This window comes from Balaenoptera acutorostrata, chromosome 3 (genome assembly GCF_949987535.1).
Source record: "Balaenoptera acutorostrata chromosome 3, mBalAcu1.1, whole genome shotgun sequence".
NCBI classification, from domain to species: Eukaryota; Metazoa; Chordata; class Mammalia; order Artiodactyla; family Balaenopteridae; genus Balaenoptera; species Balaenoptera acutorostrata.
The window spans coordinates 67,184,644-67,206,422 of record NC_080066.1 but is presented as its reverse complement, the minus strand read 5'-3'; the positions used below and the strand labels follow the sequence as shown (position 1 = coordinate 67,206,422).

At 56.9% G+C, this 21,779-nt stretch overlaps 1 protein-coding gene across 8 annotated transcripts in view; it reads right to left on the bottom strand.

Moving 5' to 3' along the window:
- Positions 1-697: 697 nt before the first annotated feature.
- TLE3 (TLE family member 3, transcriptional corepressor) overlaps positions 698-21,779 on the bottom strand; it is a 48,260-nt gene continuing 27,178 nt past the window's right edge. For 2 of the 8 annotated variants that reach the window (XM_007197792.2, XM_007197793.3), the window contains exons 7-20: positions 18,243-18,447; positions 16,647-16,663; positions 12,825-12,944; positions 11,849-11,899; positions 11,057-11,209; positions 10,501-10,642; positions 9,745-9,944; positions 8,828-8,904; positions 7,788-8,037; positions 7,149-7,396; positions 6,143-6,290; positions 5,170-5,320; positions 3,988-4,064; positions 698-2,894 (exon numbers count right to left, since the gene is read on the bottom strand). In XM_007197792.2, coding sequence (XP_007197854.2) covers positions 2,787-2,894; positions 3,988-4,064; positions 5,170-5,320; positions 6,143-6,290; positions 7,149-7,396; positions 7,788-8,037; positions 8,828-8,904; positions 9,745-9,944; positions 10,501-10,642; positions 11,057-11,209; positions 11,849-11,899; positions 12,825-12,944; positions 16,647-16,663; positions 18,243-18,447 — 1,947 coding nt within the window. In that variant the 3' untranslated portion in view covers positions 698-2,786. The remainder of the gene's footprint in view (positions 2,895-3,987; positions 4,065-5,169; positions 5,321-6,142; positions 6,291-7,148; positions 7,397-7,787; positions 8,038-8,827; positions 8,905-9,744; positions 9,945-10,500; positions 10,643-11,056; positions 11,210-11,848; positions 11,900-12,824; positions 12,945-16,646; positions 16,664-18,242; positions 18,448-21,779) is intronic. The other 6 variants (XM_007197787.3, XM_007197790.3, XM_007197786.3 and 3 more) reach the window with 3 other exon arrangements.

Here is a 21,779-nt window from a genome sequence, read left to right as displayed (position 1 = left end):
CTGCTTTATCCTGATCGTCACTCCTTTTTTCAAATGTTCAACTCCCTTTCTTGTGTGAAATTAACAGTAAGCAATTGTTTGTGCTGATTTACAATGACTGACAAAATAAGGAGTTTGAAACCGTGTTAGTCCCTATTTCTAGAGAGATTTTGCCCATGGCTGCATGACAGCCAGGAGCCTGGGAACCATCCCAGGCCAGCCCTGCCTCCCTGAGGGCACTGCCCTACATTTCCTATCCTGCCCCTTCTGTAAATAAATCCCTCCTCCTTCAGAAACGCACCCTTAGTGAGCTAGAGAGCGGGATCAGCCCACAACATCTGAATTTAAGCTTAAAAAAGACGGTGGAGGTTTTCAGGGTCCTGAAGTGACGTCACAGACACTTTGCAATTTCACTGGAAGTTCATCACACTTCATTTTTTTCCCCAAAAAGTTTTGCAGTGACAGCTGTATAGGACTTTGGTGTTACCTGTGGGCTTCCCCTCAGGGGAAGTTAAGCACTCCCCTTAACTGTCCTGCGTGATCACTTTTTAGGGCCGGGGGCAGCATGGCAGTGCTTTGAAAAGAGAAGAGCTCACGTTTATGGATGACAAAGGAAGCTGCCCAGGACCCAGGACATGGGGGTGACAGCGCCCCGCTCTCTTCTTGGGGGGAGTGGGGTGGGGAGGGGGGGAGGCAATTAAAACGCAACAATCAAACCAACCTTTAAATAGTAACTTTTAAAAATATAAAAACAGCTCATTACAATGACTTTTCATTTTCTCTTTTCTTCAGGAATCAACTTGTCTTCCACCCTCGCCCTCCCTTGTGGGGAGAGCCTTTAACAAGAGGTGGCAGCTGAGCATCTGAGACCCAGAGAGAGAGAGGAGGGAGAGAGGGAGGTGGGGGGGGGGGACACAGAGGGAGAGAGAGAGAGAGAGGGAGAGACAGACTCTGGATACGCCTCCCCAGTCTTAGAAAGGGAAGGGCGCCTTGCCCATCTCTGCAGCCATGCCAGGTCGGGGGAGGGGCTCACCCAGGAACAAGAGTGGGGTAGGGGGGGTGGTTCACCAGAGCCCCTCCCTCCTTCTCACCAGACAGAATCACGCATTATAAAATAATCCATAAAAATGCAGTATAAAAATTATCTTCCATATGCTACATCCATGGAGAGCCCACCACCAGGACTCACGACGGCCTTTAGCTTTTCCTTAGAAGAAGAAAAAATAAGACCAAAAGGAAAAAAAAAAAAACCCAAAAGACCAAAAACCCACCAAAATCCTAATACCTCAGAACATTTTGGTACCAAAAAGTGGCACCTGCAGGAGACGATATTCTACCTGTAAGCTGTCTGGGCTCCTAAGAGAGATGGGAAGCTCCAAGAAGTCAGCCCCGTGTGCCCCCAGCCCAACCCCAAGTCCCCTCTCCCCAGGCAGGGGGGGAGATAAACCTCAGACTCACAGCTCTGCAGGTTAAATACACACTTTCCCTCTAAGGAGAGAGGAGGAGGTCAGAGGCAGGAAAGGGGAGAGAAGGCATTTTATGAAAGGACATCACTTCTAATTCCTTTTATTCAAATTAAAAAAAAAAAAAAAAAAAGCACCCACATCAGTTACTATTTTTCCTCTGGTAGCTCCCTGAGCTGAGTTGCTATGCTTTCCTCTAACTTTGTGTCCTTTTTAGGTTGTGTCCGAAGATTAAGAAGGGCTGGAGACAGAGTGGCTTCGAGCTTCCATTTCTCATCATGATAACCAAGTGTGCACCAAAGAGAGACGGAGGTCGAGGTCGGGGTGGGAGGGAGGAGGGGGAGGGAGGGGGAGGGAGAGAGGGGGAGGGAGAGAGGGGGAGGGAGGGGGAGAGAGAGAGAGAGAGAGAGGAGAGAGGGAGAGGGAGAGAGAGAGAGAGAGACAGGGGGTCAGACACCTGAAAGGGGAGCATGGAGCTCAGGAGACTACAGAAAAACCCACCATTGCTGCTGCAGTCAGCCCGGGGTTGGCACCCATCTCAAGCTCTGTCAGTCCGTCAGTCTGTCTGGAGCTTGGTCCTGACACGTCTCAAACGATTCCCAGGTCCACATGGAGATACACTTGTCCAGGGGGGTACCTGATAGCCAACCTGGCTGCCAGCCGCAGTGCCTCTCCTCCACCCCAGGAGTTCTCTCCCCGCTCTACTCCCTCTCCATTCTGCACCCCGCTCCCTGCCTCCCCTTCCCAGATGGGAACTTTTGTTGTTGTTTTTTTTTTTTTTAAAAAAAAAAGAAAAAAGCCACCACCACGAGTGGATTACAAATACAGCAGGCGAAATACACGGCTGGCGCTGCCGGTGGGAAGGGGCCTCCTCCCCCCGCTGACCAGTCCGAGATAGGAGTCTGTTATTTACACTTTTCACAAACCTTGTGCGCTGCACAGTCAGGGACGTGAAACCCCCCCTCCCCTGGCACAAACATGTGGTCCACGCTCCAGTGTCCCCGAGCCAGGGCAGGGGAACACATCAAAAACAAAAGGGGAAGGAAAGATTCATGAGGGTGTCTGTGGGGAGGCGGAGCCACGAGCCTCCGAATCAATCTATGTGTAGCATCTGCCAGGATCGTTAAGGGGAGGAGGAGAGGAGAAATCCATCAGAGTCCGTGAGTCCCATCAATCCACGCCTGGGAGTCCCGACTGTGACGGGGGCACCTTCTCAGCCGCGGGAGCACAGCGCTGGCCCGCTCGCCGCCCATCCTCCACGTGCACGGAGCCCCTCGCCGGGGTCTCCCTGGCACAGCTGTGTCTGTTTCTCCCAGAGTTTGACAGCCCTGTTACAGTCCTTGTTTAGTAGATGACCTCATAAACCGTGGCCTTCTTGTCACCAGAGCCTGTTACAATATATTTGTCATCCGCCGAAATGTCACAACTCAAGACAGACGAGGATTCCTTAGACTGGAGGAGGAGAGGAAAGAGAGGGCGGCGAGAGAAAGGACAGAAATTCACTCTGTGGGTACTGGACGCCCTTTCAGTGCTCTCCGAATTCAACCGCCCTCTGCCCGCCCTGGAGCCCACACTGCAAGGCCTTCAAACACAGCCCTTCCCGTTAGAGGGGCCCCTTCCACCTGCTGCCCCACAAGGAAAAGCTCGTTAACAGGGCCCAACGTGATCTTTACAGTCAGCTCTGAGAAGCAAAACAGAACACTTGAGCATGAGCTTTGATCCTGAGTTTACAAACAGGAAAAAGCTTTTCTGAGCTGGGAGCAGGTGTCAACAGGCCAGACTCTCAGCCTGGTGAGCTAAGAAAAAGGATTTGCACCTGAGATTTGAAGCATCCAGTGTAACTGGAGACTTGAAAGTTACTTGTATGATACACTAGATGCCAGACTTCTAGCCTGAATCCAGAAAGTGGCTTGTTGGCTCTGAGAGCAAAAGTGTGACTCTGTGTGTGTGTGTGTGTGTGTGTGTGTGTGGCATGTCTCTGTATGTGTGCGTGTCTGTGTGTGTGGGAGCGTGTGAGTGACCAAGTGAGAGGGTGCAGCATCAGGCCCCAGGTCTTGAAAACTCACAGAAAGCCTCTTCCTTCTCTCCCATTTCCTTCTGGATCCTTCTCCTGCCCCACCTCTCTCCCTACTTGGAAGTGTTGAGATGAAATACGAACTTACTTGAATATCAGGCAACACTGCTCAGAAAAAAAGCTCCCCAGTTTGCTCAAATGCCCAGCACACCTCCTGCGAGGGCTCAGCGTGCAGGCCAAAGCCAAGAGCATGTTTTCACTTCTCCTTGCTCTAGAAATCCTACAAGAGCCCCTGCTTAAAAGCCCTCACCCTGAGGGGTCAGATGCCATTAGCAGCAGAGTGTGCGGCCCACTGATGTGCCCGAGTCCAAGCCCTTGCCTCTGGAGAACCCATCCTGGACCCCTGGCAGGTAGGGGCTGGAAGAGGCCGGGGCAAGTTCTGCTTTACCTCCCCCACCCCTGCCCCCATCGCCGCGGACAGGCCCTGACTCCGGGCAGAATCAGGAGGGCTGCTCGGATGGCGGGTGGTACCTGGAATATGCTGGCTCCATACGGTGTCCTCCAGGCGTTGAGAAGGTTATCTTTCCCAGTGCTCACAAACCACTTGCCTGCGGGCGGGAGGCAAAGGAAACGTCAGGTTGTGGGCTGCTGCCCTCTAAAGTGAGACCCGCCCCATGCATGGCAGGCTGCCATGGAAACACAGTGTGAACTGCTAACCAGTGCTGGGCCAACTCTTCACTTGTGAGAGGCATTTTGTAACTGAGACACAGTAACACAAACATCGACACCCAGAGAATGCCTTTCTGCGCAATCAAGGGGAGGGGAGGGCAGGCTGGGACGGAGAAAGGGAGGATCTGCAGTTAATCACAGGGATTACACTGCCCAAAAGATTCTTTCTAAAGCCTCTAAGGTCGACTGATCCATCTTGATTCTACTACTGGAGATGGCAGGAAGTACTAGGAATGACAAAGCTCTGAGTGGCTGGAGACCCAGCTGAAGGCGGCGGATCTCTGCAGGTGCGCTGCCAGGGCTCTGCCTGCGTTAATGTCCCAGAGCTCCCAAAGCCACGTGGGGCGCCTGCAATTCCTGGTCCACAGAAAGACCCGTCGGGGTTTAGAGAGGACGGGACGCATCAGAGCCGCACAGCCACAACTACTGAGTCCGCGTGCCACAACTACTGAAGCCCGCGCGCCTAGAGCCCGTGCTCCGCAACAAGAGAAGCCACCGCAGTGAGAAGCCCGCCCACTGCAACAAAAAGTAGCCCCCACTCGCTGCAACTAGAGAAAGCCTGCGCGCAGCAACGAAGACCCAACGCAGCCAAAAGGAAATAACTAAATTTAGAAAAAAGAAATAAATTTATATATATATAAAAAAAGTGGGCCGGCAGATATTCCAATCCAGGGCTATGGCCACCAAAGCCTGGGGTCTGAACCACCTGGAAGCACTGCTGGCAGGGCTGTGAGTACCGTTCCTCTGCCCCAAGCCAGCAAGGTCTGGCTCTGGCCTGGTCTCACAAGTGCTTGGTACCCTGTGCAGTATCTGCATCCGAGGATGCAGAGGGGGATGCCAGATGGGGGGTACTGGTCAGGGTCAGGGGGCCTGGTACTGGGACCGTGCTCACTTCGGGGTTCTGGCCCTTCTCTAAGCTTTGGGCCGCATCTATGCACAGAGGGCAGGCCAGGCCTCCCGGGGCTCCTACTCCCCCAGGCTCACCGCAGTAGGCGAATTTGAGGGACAGCACGCAGCTCTCGTGCAGGTGCAGCTGGTACTTGTCGGGCTTGGTGTGGTGCAGCACCTCCACGTTGCTGCTCTCCATGCCCACGGCCAGCCACTCCCCGGTGGGGCAGTAACCCAGCGAGAAGATCTGTGGGGGAGGGGCATAAAGAGATCAGCATCCTCCAGAGCCACAGGGGTGGGGGTTCCTCGAAGGCCCTGCTCTGTGACCCTGAAGACTCAGCGTCCCACCACTCCTTCCCCCAGCACCTCCTCACCTGCCATTTGCAAAGCCAAGCCCACCCCCCACCCCTAGCCCGATAACCCGGGGGAATGGGATCTCATGTTTCATCCCCATTTGATAGGTGAGGAAGTTGAGGCCCAGAGAGGTTGCTGACTCTAGAAAGTGGCAGAGCAAACTCAGAGGTGGCACAGATATTTCACTTTCACAGTTATTCTGTCTGCCTCAGTGACTTCTGCCTTTCCTTAAGAAAAATATGAGTAAATAAAACACTAACGTATTGAATAGCAAGATTAAAATATTAAAACGAGTAATAAAATAACAACAAAAAAAACAGTAATACCTGGCACTTATAGAATGCTTTCTATGAGCCAGGCTTACAGCTAAGGCTTTTAGAGGGACCATTTCAGGCGCTCACACCAGACCCGTGAGGTAGCTATGACTATTCCCATCCCATGTGAGAAAACCAAGGCCAAAGTGCTCAACGGTAGAGGAGCTGGGAATCAAATCCAAGCCGTTGGGTCAAGTGTGTCCAACTCCAAAGCCTTGTCGATTCTGTTTCATTGCCACTTCCTCCAGGAAGCCTTCCCAGATGGCTCAGGTTGGTCTCAGGTCCATTTGCAACGACCAGGTATGAGGGTCCCTTTGTCCCCTGACCCAGCCACTGGGACCTGGGGAGGGAAGGCCCCACGCTGCTCCAATGGAGGGAAGGGGGGGGTCTCGGGGGCACACCTGGGAGGTGAAGTCATGCTGCTGCAGCTGCCGGCCCTCCCGCAGGTCCCAGGAGCGCACGGTGTTGTCCAGGCCTCCGGTCCACAGCTTGGTGCCGTCGTGGGAGATGTCTATGCAGCTGGCCCCATCCGTGTGGCCCTGGAACTGCCTAGGAAGGCCAGGCAGGGATGGCGGTGAGCTCCGGGGAAGAACCGATGCCAAGCGGACAGCCATCCCAGGGGGCAGGCCAGCTCCGCCCGAGCAGAACAGGAAACTGAGGTCCATCGTCCCCCGGGGAGCTTGCAGCAGAGCCAGGCCTGGGCCCCTCTCCTACTCTGCTCAAGGGTCTTGGGCAGGGGCAGTTCTGGGGGAGCAGGTACGTAACAGGGGAACCCCCTTAGCCCGACACCCCATTCCTCCTCAATCTGCATTCTTGATCCATCCTCGTCACCCCGCATGAACCACGTGGCCGAGGCCATAAACCAGCTGCATGGTGCTATGACTAACGCAGACGGCCACACTGCACTGAGGGCCGATGCTGGGCCCGGCGCTGGGGTTCGACTGTAAGGAAGGGGCTTCACTCTGCCCGTTGCATGCAGGGGAAACCGAGGCACGGAGGTTAAGTGACTTGCACAAGGTCACACGGCGGCAAGACTGAAACCCTGCAGCTTTGCTCCCGAGGCCCCACACTTAACCACCAAGAGGTACTGCTCCTCTACTCTGGTCTCAACGCCTCTCCTTCTCCTGCCCTGTCTGTGTGTCTCCACTCATCCGAGTCCCACACTCCCAGGCCTGCTCCAGCTCCCCTTCTCCCCAGAGCCTTGTGCGAGCTCCTGGGCCAAGGAGCCCTCCATCCTCTACCTATGCAGGGCATCTGGCACAAGCTGTTTTCTCACCTGGGTGCCCTCGCCCGCGCTGTTCCGGCCGGCCCACAGCACCTCGGACAGGCCAGTCGCAGCAAAGATACCAGGCACGGCCAGCGAGGCCTTCCCGAGGACGAGGACCCCCGCTCCCTCCCGTGCCTAACCTGACCAGCGTCTGGTTGTGCAGGTCCCACACGGCAATGTTCCCGTCGCTACAGCAGGAGAAGCAGACTTTGGCGTCGGGGCTGATGGCCAGGGCGTAGCAGGCCGGAGCCGAGGACGTCAGCTCGGCCTTGATGCGGGGCGTGGGTGAGGCCAGGTCCCAGATGGTGAGCGTGCTGGCCTCGCCGCCCACGATCAGCGTGCGCCCGTCGGGGAGCAGCTTGCAGGAGCGGATGTAGTTGTCCCTGTTCTGGAGGGGGAAGGGGCAGTGTTCAGCACCACCCACCTCCCCTGCTGGGGACCAGGAGGGTCCACAGCACTGAGCACCCTGGCCGCTTCTGCTCACTTCCTGCCCTTAATGAAGGCAGCTGCCAGTCCGACCCCGCTCCTCACTCACCCCACTCCTCATTCACCCCACTTTCAAACTTTCACTCCCTTCTTCACAAACCCCTGGAGCTCAGCATCATCTCCCCTTACAGACGATGAAAGTGGGGCTCAGGGAGGTTTGCCAGCTTGCCCAAAGTCGCCCAGTCAATACAGGGCTGCACCTGGCCGGGGGGGATGGGGTTCTCCCCCTGACCCAGGCTGCCCCGCTCTCCTAGGCCGGGTGGAAGGGACGCCCGCAGCCCTGGGGTCCTCACCAGGCAGTCCAGCTGGGAGATGGGGCTCTTGCTGCCCGGCTGGCTGATGTCCCAGATCTTCACGCAGCCCTTGCCACCTGTGTAGACGTGCCGCGTGGGGTTGCTGATGGTCACCGCGCACACCACCTCCCCGTGGCTGAGTGTGTTGATCTGCCGGGCGTGCCTGGGGATGCCGGGGCCTGCCAGGGCATCGTGGGGGAAGGGCACGGGCTGCATCTGCCCGTCAGCACTCACGTGGAAAGAGTAGGCTCTGGGAGGGGAGAACCACACTTCTGCCATCTCCAATCCTCTAACAGTTTGCACAGCTCCTGCCCAGCTTGACCGGCACCCGCCCCTGCCTGGCCTCCCTGCCTCCAGGTGTCCCCTCTCCCCAGATCTCAGGGCACCTGGTAACCCCAACCTCCTTGGCCTGGCTGCACTGGGCCGGAAACTGCTGCAGAGTCCAACCTTGGCTTCTCCCCCCGCTTACAGATCCTTGCTCCAAACCAGGTTGCTGACCCCAAACTGGCCGTGAAACACGCTTCCCCACCATCTACAGAATCCCAAACACGCTGACTCCAGAAAGGACCCAGCTTGAATGCCACCCCTCCTCTAGGAGCCAGTGGCATTAGGGAAGAAAACCTGTTTGCGACCCTGCAAATGAATCAACAGGGTGCACATGAGAGCCAGGGGTGAGCCAGCGTGGTCGGCCTGCTGTTTTAGGTGCCAGCTGTGGGCAGAACCCACAGGAGCCCCCAAGGCCGGGGCAGCTCCACGGCATTTGGTTGGGAGACCACAGTGTCCGAAGTGTTCCTTCCCTCTCAGAGCCCAGGGACCACATCCTCAACCCCAGCCCTGTCTCGTTCCCCTTTCAGAGGGAGCCTGGGGGCCGTTCAGGAGTGTGGCTAGGCAGCTTTTCTGGGGTTGCAACCTGGCCTATGGGTACCCCAAGAGGGGCAGACACCTTTCCTCAGGGGAGGTCCACCAGGGCAGGGGATGGGTGGGTGGGTGGTGTGCTCTCCCCTGCCCTCCCCAAGAAGCAGAAAATAGCCAAAGCTTACGGTTTTCCACCAGGAATGGAGGCGAGGCTGGAGGGCAGGCCCGTGGCCCGCATCGGGGGGTGAGGGTCAAACCCAACCTGTAAGGCAAGGCCAGGCCAGCCCTTAGTGAGGGGTGCTGCCATACGTCCCCCCACTATACATCCCCCCCACCGGCTTCCTCCTCCACCACCTCCTGTCCCACCCGCACGGCGCTGCCTCTTCAGAACCCGAGACAGCTGGGCAGAGCACAGCCCCTTGTTCCAGAGAGCACACGGGCCCAGGAGGGCCAAGTGCCTTGTCCAGGACAATGGCAGGAAAAGGATGATGGTCCAGACCCCGAACTCTGAACCGGTTATCTTCCACTCCCACCCCCAGCTCATTCTCCCTGCTCTGCAAGGCCGAGCGGGCCCCTCCTCACTTTGTTCCCTCCCCTGGTGTCCCAGAGGGCTTGTCATGTGGAGAGGAGGCCAACTTGGGTTCAGGAGATCAAGAGAAAAACCGTCTCCTGGAAGAGGACCCCCCCCTCCAGTCTGAACTGCTCTCAATAAACGGCAGACAAATCTTGGTATAACGGGTTGCCCCATTTGCCAAGCCCCTGCCTCGTGGAAATCGCCCGACTCACCGTGGGATTCCCACCCCCAGAGCCCAGAAAGAGAGGTGTCAGCCCCGCTTCCCAGATGGAAAGGGGCAGCCCAGGGAGGCTGTGTTGTGTGAGGTCACATGGCGACTGACGGGCAGGCGGGGTGGGACCCAGGTCTGCTGACCCCCAAGTGTGTTCCACTCTTACTCCTAATAAACACTCTGCCCCAAAGGCAGCTGCCTGGTCGCTGGGCCCGGAAGGTCCCCTTTGGTGTGCAGGAAGGGCCACCCTCACCCCCTCCAACTCCCCCGCTCCTTACCCAGTCCCCCCCAAAAAAGGAGCCAAAAGGTCTACGTACAGCTCCAAAGCTCACCATTGGCGATCGGCCATAGGCGGCGGCAGCGGCGGCGGCGGCCGCGCTCATCTGGGGTGGGATGTTGTGGAGGCCGGCGTAGGCGCTGGGGCTGGTGAGGGAGCCGTTCATCTCATGGTGGCTCATCATGGCAAAGGGCGCAGCGTAGGAGCTGGTGATGGAGATGGGCGTGCGCAGGGCCGAGGCTGCAAGGAGGCAGGCGTCAGCCGGGAGAGGCCACCAAGGGGAGTGGGCCCCCCACGCCTCCATCAAGGGCAAAGCTCAGGCCACCAGGCTGCCTCCCCGCCCAGCAGCAATCCTTCCTGTGTTCTAAAGCTGCCTACTCCAGGCAGTCCTCCTGGACTGAACCCACCGACCAAAGAACCCCATCTTCACAGCCTAAGAAGGTTCGAGCTGAGAGATGTGCCCACCACTTTTTATAGAGCAGGACTCGGAGGCCCAGAGGAGGGGGTTGTTCAGAGCCTCACAGAACAGCAGAGGCAGACAGATCACTGGTGTCCTGACCGGTCTGAAGCTCCTTCCACACACCTAGTGCACAGTGGCTCCAGTAAGCCCTGACATCGGTGTTGAAGCACCAGGCACTCACCTCCTTCTCAAACCTGACCAAGTCCCCCAGAGACGGGCCCTGGGAGAGCCCTGACTCTGACCCCCCTCCCTGGCCCCCATCTGTGAGGCTCCAGCCCTGGCCTGGGGCAGACCCCCTCCCCTCAAACATGGTCAGCCCAGCCCCATCGTGCCTACCCATTATACCTATCGGGTCCATGCCTGGAGGTTTGCCCGGCATCGACCGGAGTCCCGGGGTCGTGCTGGTGCCCGGAGTTGGGGCATCGTTCCTTGGGGTTGGTGTGTTGGACTTGAGCCCAGGGGTGGAGGATTTGTCATTCTGAAAAGGGCAGATGCAGAGACCAAGGGAAGCCATGAAGATTCCTTTCTCCCAAGAGCTGGGCACCACATGAAGCCCAGTGCTGGACCCAGCTCTGAATCTTCTGCCCCACAGCTCCTCAATTCTTGCCCAATCTTGTTTGGCAGGGACTGTGGTAATTGTTCCCATTTAATAGATGCAGCAACCAAGGCTTAGAAACGTTAACTAATAATAAGCACAGGGCTCAGCCTGTAAGTGGTAAAGCCAGGATTTGAACCCAGGCCAAGCCCCAATCCATGTGCTTTCTACTCCAGCCCTCTGCCTTCCACTTAGCACCACTCCAGATCCAGACCCTTTTCCAGACCCTTTTCCCTCTGCCCCCACGTTCCCCACCCTCTCCTAGCCTCTGCGGCGCCAGGGGCAGACCCCACATACATGACCAAGGTCTTTGGTCTTGGAGGAGGGCGTGCTGCTGGAGGAGGCCACCGAGGCGGGGCTGGTGGGGGCGTCCTTCTTCAGGCCACGGGCCTTGTCCAGCCCGTTTTCAGGAGGGGAGTGTGCGGGGCTGACCCGGGGCGTCGCTGGGTCCTAAAAACACAAGCGATGTGGGGATGTGCTGAGCAGTGACGAGCCTGGAGTCTTCTCTGCTCTGGGGACGGGAAGGGAGTGGGCACAGGGCATGGGAGAAGAGCCTAGTCCCAGGTGGGGACAACGAGTTTTTAATGACGTAGTCTGACCCCTTCATCCCACAGATGGGGAGGCCTGGGTGGGTGGAGGTGAGCTGCCCAAGATCAAAGACAAGTTCAGGACTCCAACCTGGGCAGCTGGGCCTCGGCCCTGGGTAGATCCTTTCCAGCTCCCCCTCCCTTGCTAAGGCTGACCCCCAGGGGGCTCACAACCCCAAGATCCCAGGGGTGGTGGGGAGAACAGAGCTGACCTGGAGGACCATGGGGACTGGGAGCCACCCTCCCCTGGGATCTTCAGGGGCCTCTCTCTGGAGACCCATCCTAGGAACCCAGCAGCGCGCACGCCCAGCCTCTAGGCAGCCAAGCCCTGCCCTCCTCCTCCTGACCAGCTGGATGCCCCAACCCCAAAGCCCTCGTCACCCAGCTGGGGCTGCTGGTAACGGTGCAACAGCCGAGACACGACAGCTCCCACCCAGGACAGGAGCAATCGCCAACCACCCCGCACAGGGACAGCCGTCCTGTGACCTGGGCCGGCCCTTACCTCATTGGAAACGTCCACCACCAGATCGTCACTCTTGTCCCCGTCACTGTCCTGCACGGAGAGGTAAGCCAGTGAGAGGCCACGCCCACCCCAGACTGAGCCCAAACCACGCCCCCTGCTTCCACCAGCCAGGATCTGAACCCCGGCCAAACCCCAAAGTCCACACTCTCCCCACTCAGCCCCACCAAAGCTGACCACTTCTCCTTGCTGTTTGCTAGCCCAGACCCCAGCCCCAGGGTCACTCTGCTCCCACGCCCACAGGCAGCCTCCCCAACACCTGCCCAGTTATAATATTTCTAAGCCTGCTTTAACGTGTCACTCTGGAGCCAGACACCTCTCTCCAGCTGGCCTGATATCCATCACCATTTGCAAGTGAGTGCGCTGGTCTCGTTCCATCATTCCCATCACTGTGTGGGAGGGGTGATTAGCCTCATCTCCCAGAAACGCAGCTGAGGCTTCGGCTGTGCAACGTGTCCAAAGCCCCAGAACAGCCAAGTGGCTGAACACGGAGGGCCAGGCCCAAGGGCACCGGGTCCCACACCGCATTGCCCCCTGCCCTCTGCCCCAGCTCTCAACCCTGCTCGGCCTGGCACAGAGCAGACACCGTGACCACCTGTAGGGTCGAAGTGTGGGGATGCCAGGGACGGCCCCCAGAGCAGACCGGAGGTTCTGAGGGGGCCGTGATGGCAGCAGTGGGTTGTTGGCCCATCGGGGGAGGTGCCCCTAGCTCTCCCCAGGCCCCACGAAGGCTGGGATGACTTCCCTGTCCACTGCCTCCTGGCCGTGGTCCGCAGGCTCACAGGACATCGGTCTGTGGACGCTTCCCCTGCCCGGGCCACCTGCCCTCCTCAGCGGGGCAGCATCTCCTGCTCCCACCTCTTCCTGACGCTCCCACGACTCAGGCCCCGTGGGGTCTCCCCCAGCCCAGCCCACCCAATCCAAACCCCAGCGGAACCCGCCGCGCTCTCAGACGTACGTATCGGCTCAAACTGTCCTTCTCCTCCGCTTTCCGCTTCTTGGCTTCCATGCTGTAGTCCGCGGAGCCCCGGTGCTTCTCACTGGCCCGTAGGCTTTCCGAGGGCGACACCGAGTTATTCTGCAAGCAAGAAGGAGAGTTAGTATGAACATTTCATGCACATATTGACATAGCTAAGTGACTCAGAAGGTCAGCTGAGGTGTCATGTGTGTCCTGCAGGTCTCAGCTCCATCGGAGGTTCCCCAGGGACGCCTTCCCAACTCCCCAGACTCGGTTCCCCTGGGAGCGACCCCGGGAGCACGTCAATTCTCTTCTGTAGCTGCTGTTAGATAATTAACCCAGCACGGGCCATTTGCCTCTGGCCTATGAGACCGTATGCCTCATGAGGGCGGGGGTCACGCCTGTGTCCTCCACCGCCCATCTGTGCCTGCCACACATATTTGCTCAAAGAATGGAGAAGCTGAATCTGCTCTGGGTCTCGAAAGATGGATCTGAGCCGACAAACTGGGGCCAAGCGCAATACTTCATCAGCTGAACCCGACAGGAGCGCGGAGACTGATGGGGACGGGGATCGCCGGGGTGCCAACAGGCCTCCTAAGTGTAGGAGGGCAATGGGGCATTTTGTGCGAACACCCTACAATTACAGCATGGCCTCCTACAACTACAGCATGGCCTCCTACAACTTTAGAGAAACGCCAGGGTTATAAAGAAACAAAAAATGCAATGTCATGAAGCCTTTACCCTCTTAAGACAGAAAAAGGTATAGAGGACAGGGAGACTCCCCCCGCTTTGTAATGACGGGAAAGGAGGGGCCCCAAGACAATGGGCAACGTGCCCAAGGTCCCCCAGCAGCAGGCAACATGAAGGAAACCCAAGTTTTTTAGGCCTAGAAGAGACTTAACGAGTTCTCCCTTCAACTACAAAGCAAGTGAGGACGAGAAGAGTTTGGAATTTCGGGCCTGGGAAGAGGGAAGGTGGGCCAACAGGCGAGGCAGGAGAAGCACCCGACAGCGGGCCCGGGGATGGAGTGGTCCTGGAAGGGGAGAGCTGCCCACAGAGGAGGACCCTGGTTGGTGGTGTGATGGGTAACCAGGAACGGCAGGCATCACGTGGCCACCAGCACCGGGCTGGGAGCAGGGAGGGAGGAGCTACGGGCAGGGGTACCTGCCAGCAAACCTCTGTGCCAAGAGAAAAATATCACAACCCCCTCTAGGGGGCTGCCGAGGTTTGCCCCTTCCTAAGAGACCACGCGACACCGTCCCCGCTTCGCTCAGCACCCTCTTCAGGGCACCTGCCCTGGATCAGGCCTGGGGCTGGATGCCAGGTGTGGAGGAAAGAACAAGACGCAGTCCCTGCCCTCCAGGATCTCACAATCCAGCTGGAGGGAAGGCCAAGTCCACTTCATCCCCATCCCCATCCCCAGGGGTGTGTGACGAGGCCACGTGGGGACCCAGAGGGACGTCTGCTCAGAGGAGAAGGGCGTCAAGAGGCAGGTGGAAAGTCTCCCCACTTCCCCAGAGGCCGGGGACGGCGTTCTGGGGGGAGCGGGTGGGAGTGGTGCGGGAACCAGCCGCAGAACTTTATTTCCTCCCCTAAGCCGGTTTCTGGGCAGCCCTTCCCTGCCAAGCTTCTGCCTGAAGCAAATTAAAATGGCAGAGTTATCAAGCCTTGAAGAAAATATGGAGGTTATAATGGAAGCGCAGCTCAACCTTACGCGCAGCTCAACCTTACGCGCAGCTCAACCTTCCCCGCAGCCGGGCAGGCGCGGCGGCGATACACGCACAGCCGTGATTCAATTAGCCGCGGTGAGCGCCGGCAGAAAAATCGCCGTCATTTCATTTCAGTTCCTCTGACGGTGGCCGCCCCGTGCTAAGCAGCGGCGCTCCCAGCCCCTCTGCTCTCGGGTGGGGCAGGCGGGGAGGAAAGGGGGGCGCGCGGCTGCTCGCGTTTCTCCCCGCGACCAGGGCCACGGCTCAGAGAACAGCGGGCTCTTTCTTCTCCTGCAGTCAGGCTGAAAACCCTCGCTGCTACCGGAGGAGAGTCCTGTCAGGCGTTTAGCGGCATCGATCCAGCCCGCCTCTGGCTGGCAGGCGGCCAAAAAACTAAGTATTTTTTATTGCTTCGGCTAGGCAAGGAAATATGAATGAAGCTACCTCTAATTGGACTCCAGACTAACCCCTCTGGGACAGCTTCCAGCCCATTCCACTCCGACACGGCCCTGTCTTTCCTGCCGGGGCCTCATCTGTTGACAACCTGGTTTCCAAAGGGCTGATTACGTTTGTCTACACTCCCTCCAACACCATGGCCGCGTGCACACATGTGAGCCCCTACTGCCTCTCCCCGGGACGCCCCACACCCCCTCCCGGCCCAGGACAGCGTCCCGATTCATTTCCACGGAATTCTCCAGTGGCCCAAGGATGGCCCCTCTGCCCTGAGTCTGGACGTCGGCGAGCACTGCGGAGCGAAGAGCCCAGCTCTTAGGGGGTCCCCATGGGTTCCTTTTAGCAGAAACCGTTCACAGACGGGGGCACAAAGCCAGAGCCAAGAGAGACAAGGATGAGCATGAGAATGTGTGAAGGCAGGGAAGGGGCCGGGCACCCACTTCTCTCTGCGGCAGATCCCTGTTAAGCAGGTAAGCTCCGGGATCCTGGGTCCTGTTCTGAGCAGGGGGTCTTCCTAGCTAAGCAGAGAGGCTGGCTGGGCAGGAATATTGCCATGTTACAGATAGAGAAACTGAGGCTCAGAGAGGCCAAGAGGACTACCCAACCTCCCATGCATCTGGGACCAGACTGAGCCTTGAGGTGTCCAGCCCAGCCCTCCAACAAGGCCACCTACTGGGATCAACACTGAAGCAATCAAAACGGATTTGCAGTTTCAGCTGTTCCTTTCTTATGCACCTAGCCATTCCTGGGCCCAAATGACCTGGATTTCTGAGCACACAGGCAAGTCGAGAGGGGACGTGAGCACTGCCGCTAATGGGAGGTTTAAAGTCAGCCCGGGTAGAGGGCTGGCAAGGGGAGGTGGGTCGGGATCGAGAAGCCGCCCAAGGAAGCTGCTGTCTAGATGGTTAGTTAACTGCCTGACCTTCCAAGTCCTACTTAACACGAGGTAATAACCAAAGCCATCCTAACAGATTAGATGGCCCCAGATACAAGGACGGCGATGAGGAATAAAATAGCTGTGCTAATCGCTGGAGGATTTTTTTTATCCAGACTCCACTGTGCTTATTCAGAAGGCTTATTCACTTGAAACAGAACCTCTGAGCCTCAGTGTGATCAGAAAGATTTACAAGAAATTCAGAGCTGACAGACACGCAGGCAGCCTGCCCTTAACGCTCTCTTGCTAGCACTTTCCCAAACCGAGTTAAAGCCTAGAACAGGGAGAAACCTCAGGTGCTGGGAGGAAATGAGGAGGATATAGGATCATACAGGGGTCAGCCAATCTGGGGGGCAGGGAGGCACTCTGGCCCCAAACGAGGCGGGGACCAGGGTCCCGAGCTCTGGGTTCAGCCCTGTGACTCCACAGCCCCCCTTGGAGGGCCCAGGGCTGGCTGGCTGACCTCTCCAGTAATCAACTCTCGTATAAAAGGCGGTTGGTTAGTAGAGCCCACTTAAGCCAGCTCTTCATTTAACAAATGATGGCCCTGAAGCCTGGAGAGATGAAGGCTTCCCCAAGTGCAGGTCACTCAACAGGGGACAGCAGCACCTCTTTCACGATGACACCCTTCTCCCAGGAGCCCACACAGGGTTAGGGCTGACCCTCCCCCAGCACCCAAACACCAAACCCCGCCCCCCCAACAGGTTCCAGAGTGCTGGCACTTACCGTGCTGGATTCTCTCTCTTTGGGGACAGAAGGCCAGGGCAGGAGGAGGGGCAGGTCCCCCAAGACAGAGAAACAAAAAAGAAAGCAAGGTCAGTCTCGTCCAGTTGGCTTTTCTGCTTCGCTAGTTCACGGGTTCTAAAACGGGCAGCGGCCTGGCTCTCTGAGTCACCGCGGGTCAACCAAGGTAGGGCCATTAGGTGACGTCTCTCAGTTTGGAAATCAACCGCCCCAATTCCAATGTTTCACTCGGCCACCAGGCCCCGGTGGGGCAGCGGGGGGGATCTGTGGCCTAGCTCTCCCTGACATGCCGAGAAGAGCACCAAGATTACTGGTCAGCAGTTTTTAAAGCCATAAACTTGGGAAGGATCGTGCTATGCAAAATATCCATAGGACCTGGGAGTTGAGAACATTATTGTTATTAAAAAAAAAAAAAAAAGGAATTATGGGAGTGGTATTTTGATGGTGTTGTTTTTTAATTAACACTCTTCTCTGTTTCTTTACCAAGACGCCCCTGGAAGCTGAGGTCTCTGATTATTTGCCCGGCCAAGCACTAGCTCCCTGATCCTCCTGTCTGTTGTGAGGAGGCCCTCTTCCTCTGCCAGGAGGACCATCCTACTGCAGGGGCAAAAAAAACTTAGTCTCTGGTTCCCATGACCTGCTACTACCGCCCCATGGCCCCGGTCCCGGGCAGGATGGTAACACTCCAAGCCCCCTGTGCCCAGGGTCAGCTCATAAGGCATTGGCCATGTGCCCCAGTAAATATCTAAGGGCAAATCAAACCATCATGTGGTGCACCTTAAACAGAATAGTATGTGTCGATTATCTCTCAATAAAGCTAGAAAAATAATATCTAAGGGCAGACCACACAAGGTGGCAATCTCTGCAAAGGGTCTGCTAGGAAGCCAGGCCCTCTCCTTTCCCGATCAAACTAGGCCCTCCCAAGGCCCTTCTCGGCGCAGCTTCAGGGGTCTTTGCGGGACAGGCTGGGGTTAAGGGTAGAGGACGTTCTCATTCCCAGTCTTCCCAATCATCTCCCTGCAGCAGTGTCACCACTACCTCTACTTAAAGACAGTCCCCTAATGAGTCTTTACTTGAGCGCCAACTGGGTATCTTTTCCAATGAACACAGTCTCTGTCCAAGGACTAATGATCCTGGTGAGGATAAAACTCTTTCCAGGGTAGGAAACAGAAGAACGGCAACAAAGGGCTCCGTCTTGGGACCCCAACTCTTGAACTCTTATGGGAATTTGAAAAGAGACCCTCAGCTTGGCCAGGAGGGCATCCTGAAGGAGTGGGACTGGGGCTTCCCCTTGGAGGGTGGACACGGCGTGGCTAGGAAGATGGGAAGGTACTCCAGGAAGAAAGGACAACATGTCTTCCAGGGCAAAGAAGAGCAGGTACACATCAGGGATTGGGGGGTGGCCTGGGGGATGGGGGTCCGGTTTCCGTGTACCAGGAACTTAATAGATGGCTCCAAGCCTTTTGCTAACTCCTGGTCCTCGGGTGACAGCATTTGCTGTGTCTATTCACAGAGGGGCCTCCAAAACCTCTGCCCCCCGCCCTGCACTCTGCCCTCCGCCCCTGCCCCGGGCCGCACCTCTGTGGTCCAGCTCATGGTGGTTCTTCTCGTCCTTCACCGACAGGTGGGCCTGGCTGCCCAGGGCACCAAGCGCCAGCAGCCCTGAGCTGCTCCCCGTCACTGGGGGGATCCCTGGAGGCTGGAGGCCTGACGGGTGGGGTGGCAGCTGCACCGGGGGGCCGTGCGTGGCGTGGGAGAGGTGCTGCGCCTGGAGCTGCTGTTGCTGCAATGAAGTTGGTGGTGAGTGCGGCTGAGCAGGGGGGGCCGGGGAGGCCCGGGCCAGCCCTCTTGCTCCTCCAGGAAGTGCCGGGGGAACATGCCCCCCAAACCTCTGCCCCCAGCTCAGGCCACACATGCTGTCATGCTGGAGGAAGTCTGGTAATGGACCACAATTGAGACACAAGATTTATGATGGCAAACACTCCATCTCCTCTCCAACCCCAGTCTCAGGACAGAACTTCTCACTGCATGTTTCCAAGCCCAAGATAAATACAGCATGCATTTAAAAGCCAGTCATCGGGGTTCCCTCTCCGCTGAGGGTGATCCACTTTTAAGCTCCTCGCGGTCACAGTTTTGCTCATGCTTACATGCCTGCAAACGTCAGCAGCCAGCGTTTCCCACCCTGAGCCCGTACCCTGGGGCAGACTCTTTAATTCTGAGGAACTCCACGCCTGTCTTACAGAGCGGGGGCAGGACACAGCAGAGGAGTCCCGAGATCAAGAGGAGTTTGGGGCCAGTGGAATGAGAGCCAACGTCACTGGACATCAGAGTGGAGAACAGGGTAACAGGAAGAGTGGGGGCTTTGGAATCAAGACAGACCAGGATTCAAATCCCAGCTCTGGCACTGACTAGCTGGGTGACCTCAGGCAGGTTACTCACTAAGTGATCTCATAACAATAGCTGAACGTTTCCCAGAGGCCTTTCCATGGCTCCCTCCCCTTCCAAAATCTAGTCGTGCATTAAGTCACTTATTATCAATAGCAAGGATTAACAATCCCTAATCAAGGATTCCGCTCAGCACTAGCCTCAGAGCCTTCTTTTCCCCCTTCCCCTTGTGCTCCCCCAGCAGCCAAGACAAAGCGCCCTTTATCATTCCCAAAATTGCGTCAAGAACCATGGGCACTGTGGCGCAAGCTACACCACAGCTGAATATTTCATAGGGACTGAAATATTTCTTAGGAATGGCTGGGCCCTTGGGTACACATACATCTTTCTTCTCAACGAGCACAAAAGGAGGGAACAGAAATTTACTGAATGCCTGCATGAATGCCTGGGCCCTTTCCAAATATTTTCTCTGACCCTTCCAACTACCTGGCAGAAGGGTTCTGCCCATTTTACAGATGGCAAACTGGCACTTAGGGGCTGGAGTGGGCGGCCAGTAACTAGCCAAGTCTCACCACTAGTGTGGTATCTGGACTCAAATCTGTCAACCACCAACATCAGCCAAAGAATGTTCCTAAAGAAACCCTCCTCCCCAAAGCAAGAAGAGTTGGTGGGGGTGACAAAGAGCCAAGACGTGACAAGCTCGCCTGTCAGTGTGAACCGTGGCTCTCAGGCCACTGATGACAGACAACAAAACACAATGAAGGCCCACAGTTCTGGACAGATGTGAGGCTCCAAGAGGCAGTGAGTGTGTTTGAGGTCAGGGATTAAGAGCCCCGCTCTTCCCCAACTAAGCCGCAAACCGCCAACCTGGTGCACCCCCACATTTAACAGCACCCCCAGTCACACCACACTCCTGGCCCCAGAGAGCTCATTTCTCAGTTTGGGGAGAAAGGCTGGGACCCACGGCCATTGCTCCAGACCTAGGACATCTCTTGGTGGGCAGTTTACGGAAGCTGCCGGTGGGCACTGGTCCAGGTGGCAGCCTGACCCCAGATCTGCCTCGAGACGCCAGAGCAGAAACGAAGCCAAAGGGCCCCCTGGAAGCCCTCCCCATCATCCGGGTCACAACAGGTTCCTCCTTTCTGAGAGTGATGACAGCTCAGACTCTGGAGCCAGACAGACTAAGGAAGATGTCCTGCTCTATCTTTTATCAGTTATAAGACCTTAGACAACAGTGGACCTCTCTCAGCCTCAGTTTCCTCATCTGCAAAGTGGGGATCAGAGCGCAGCCCACCTCTTCAGGCTGTACAAGGATCACGTGCGTTACTACACGTGAAGGTAAAGTAGGCGTTCAACAAACATTAGCAAAAACTATGAGTGGACCACAAATAGAACTGCATCTTTCATCTTTCTCTGATCTTGGCAACTCGTGAGCTCCAGAAAGAAGGGACCTTGTTTTATCCATCCCAGCACCTCGAGTGGGGCCTGGCATGTTTGCCCAGTACACATTTGCTGGGTGAATAGATGAAAATGTTGGAAAAGGGTTTACACAGAGAGGCTGGGAAGTAAGTCAGCAGAGTGGCTCTGTCCAAAAGCCATCCACCTTCCCAGATCCAAGCCTCCTCTTGGTTGGGACGACGAGCATCAGCGATGCATCCTGCTTCCCAAAACATGAACCAGTGAACCAGCACCAGAAGCTTGTAACAAAGGCTGTGGTTGCAGTGGCTGTTTGGAAGACAGTGGCTTTCAAAGCTGCTGAGCTTCCCAGACGGAGAGGGTGGTTTTCAGCCGTGGCCCGTCAAGCAGGAGTGTCTCCTTTGCAACAGAGGAAAGGCAGCTTCCGTGTACTTCTCATCTTCAAATACAAGAGCACCCCCTGCACAGCCAGAAATTCCCCTGAGGTCTGCTCTGGGTGGTTGGAAGGCATAGTCGGGAGCGGCCCAGCAGGCTCCAGGAAGCAGGGACTGAGAGCCGACCTCCTCCCAGGCTTCTCTCCTGGGGCGAGGACAGACGCCAGGCCTTGTCGGGCCAAGGGTCTGCTAACAACAGTCCTGGTTGCGATAAAAGAGTGAGATAAAGTCCTTGCCGCAGCGGGGCAGGGGGAGCTGGCTGGCAGTGATCCACCCGTCTCTCCGTCCCCGTGTCGCAGGCAGGGCACAGCCATCCTCAGGCTGCATGTCTATCCCTGTGACATATCTCTGACTTCAGAGGACGATGTGCAGAAACACAGTGACATCCGAGTGGGAGGGGGACAGCGTTTCCAACTGGGGACAATTGGGATCGAGTCCACCGTCCGAGGATGGCACTGGGCTCGCCACTCTGCAGCAGCCTGTCCCTGGCTTCCACCATTCCCTCCAAGACCACGATTTCTCCGTCCACCATAGGAAAGGACGTCAACAACCCACCCCCCAACCCCAAAAGAGGGGTGAGGCGTGTGGAAGCAAGCCCCCTCGTGAGCACGCCTTCCTCCCACCTTTAACATTTCATGCTGGAACAGCAACCTGTCAGAGAACATGTCCCGTGGGGCAGACGTGTGTCTCTGTCCTCACGTGCGCCAAATGCCCAGGTCCCGGGCTCCGAAGGTATGGCCACTTACATGGGAGGCTGCCGGGGAGGCCCGTGCTGGCCGAGTCTGTGTAACTGGATTATGCACATTGCGCTTCATGCCTCTGCTACCTGATTTAATGCTTCCCTTCTCAGGTTCATGATCTGGGTTAAACCTAGTGAAGT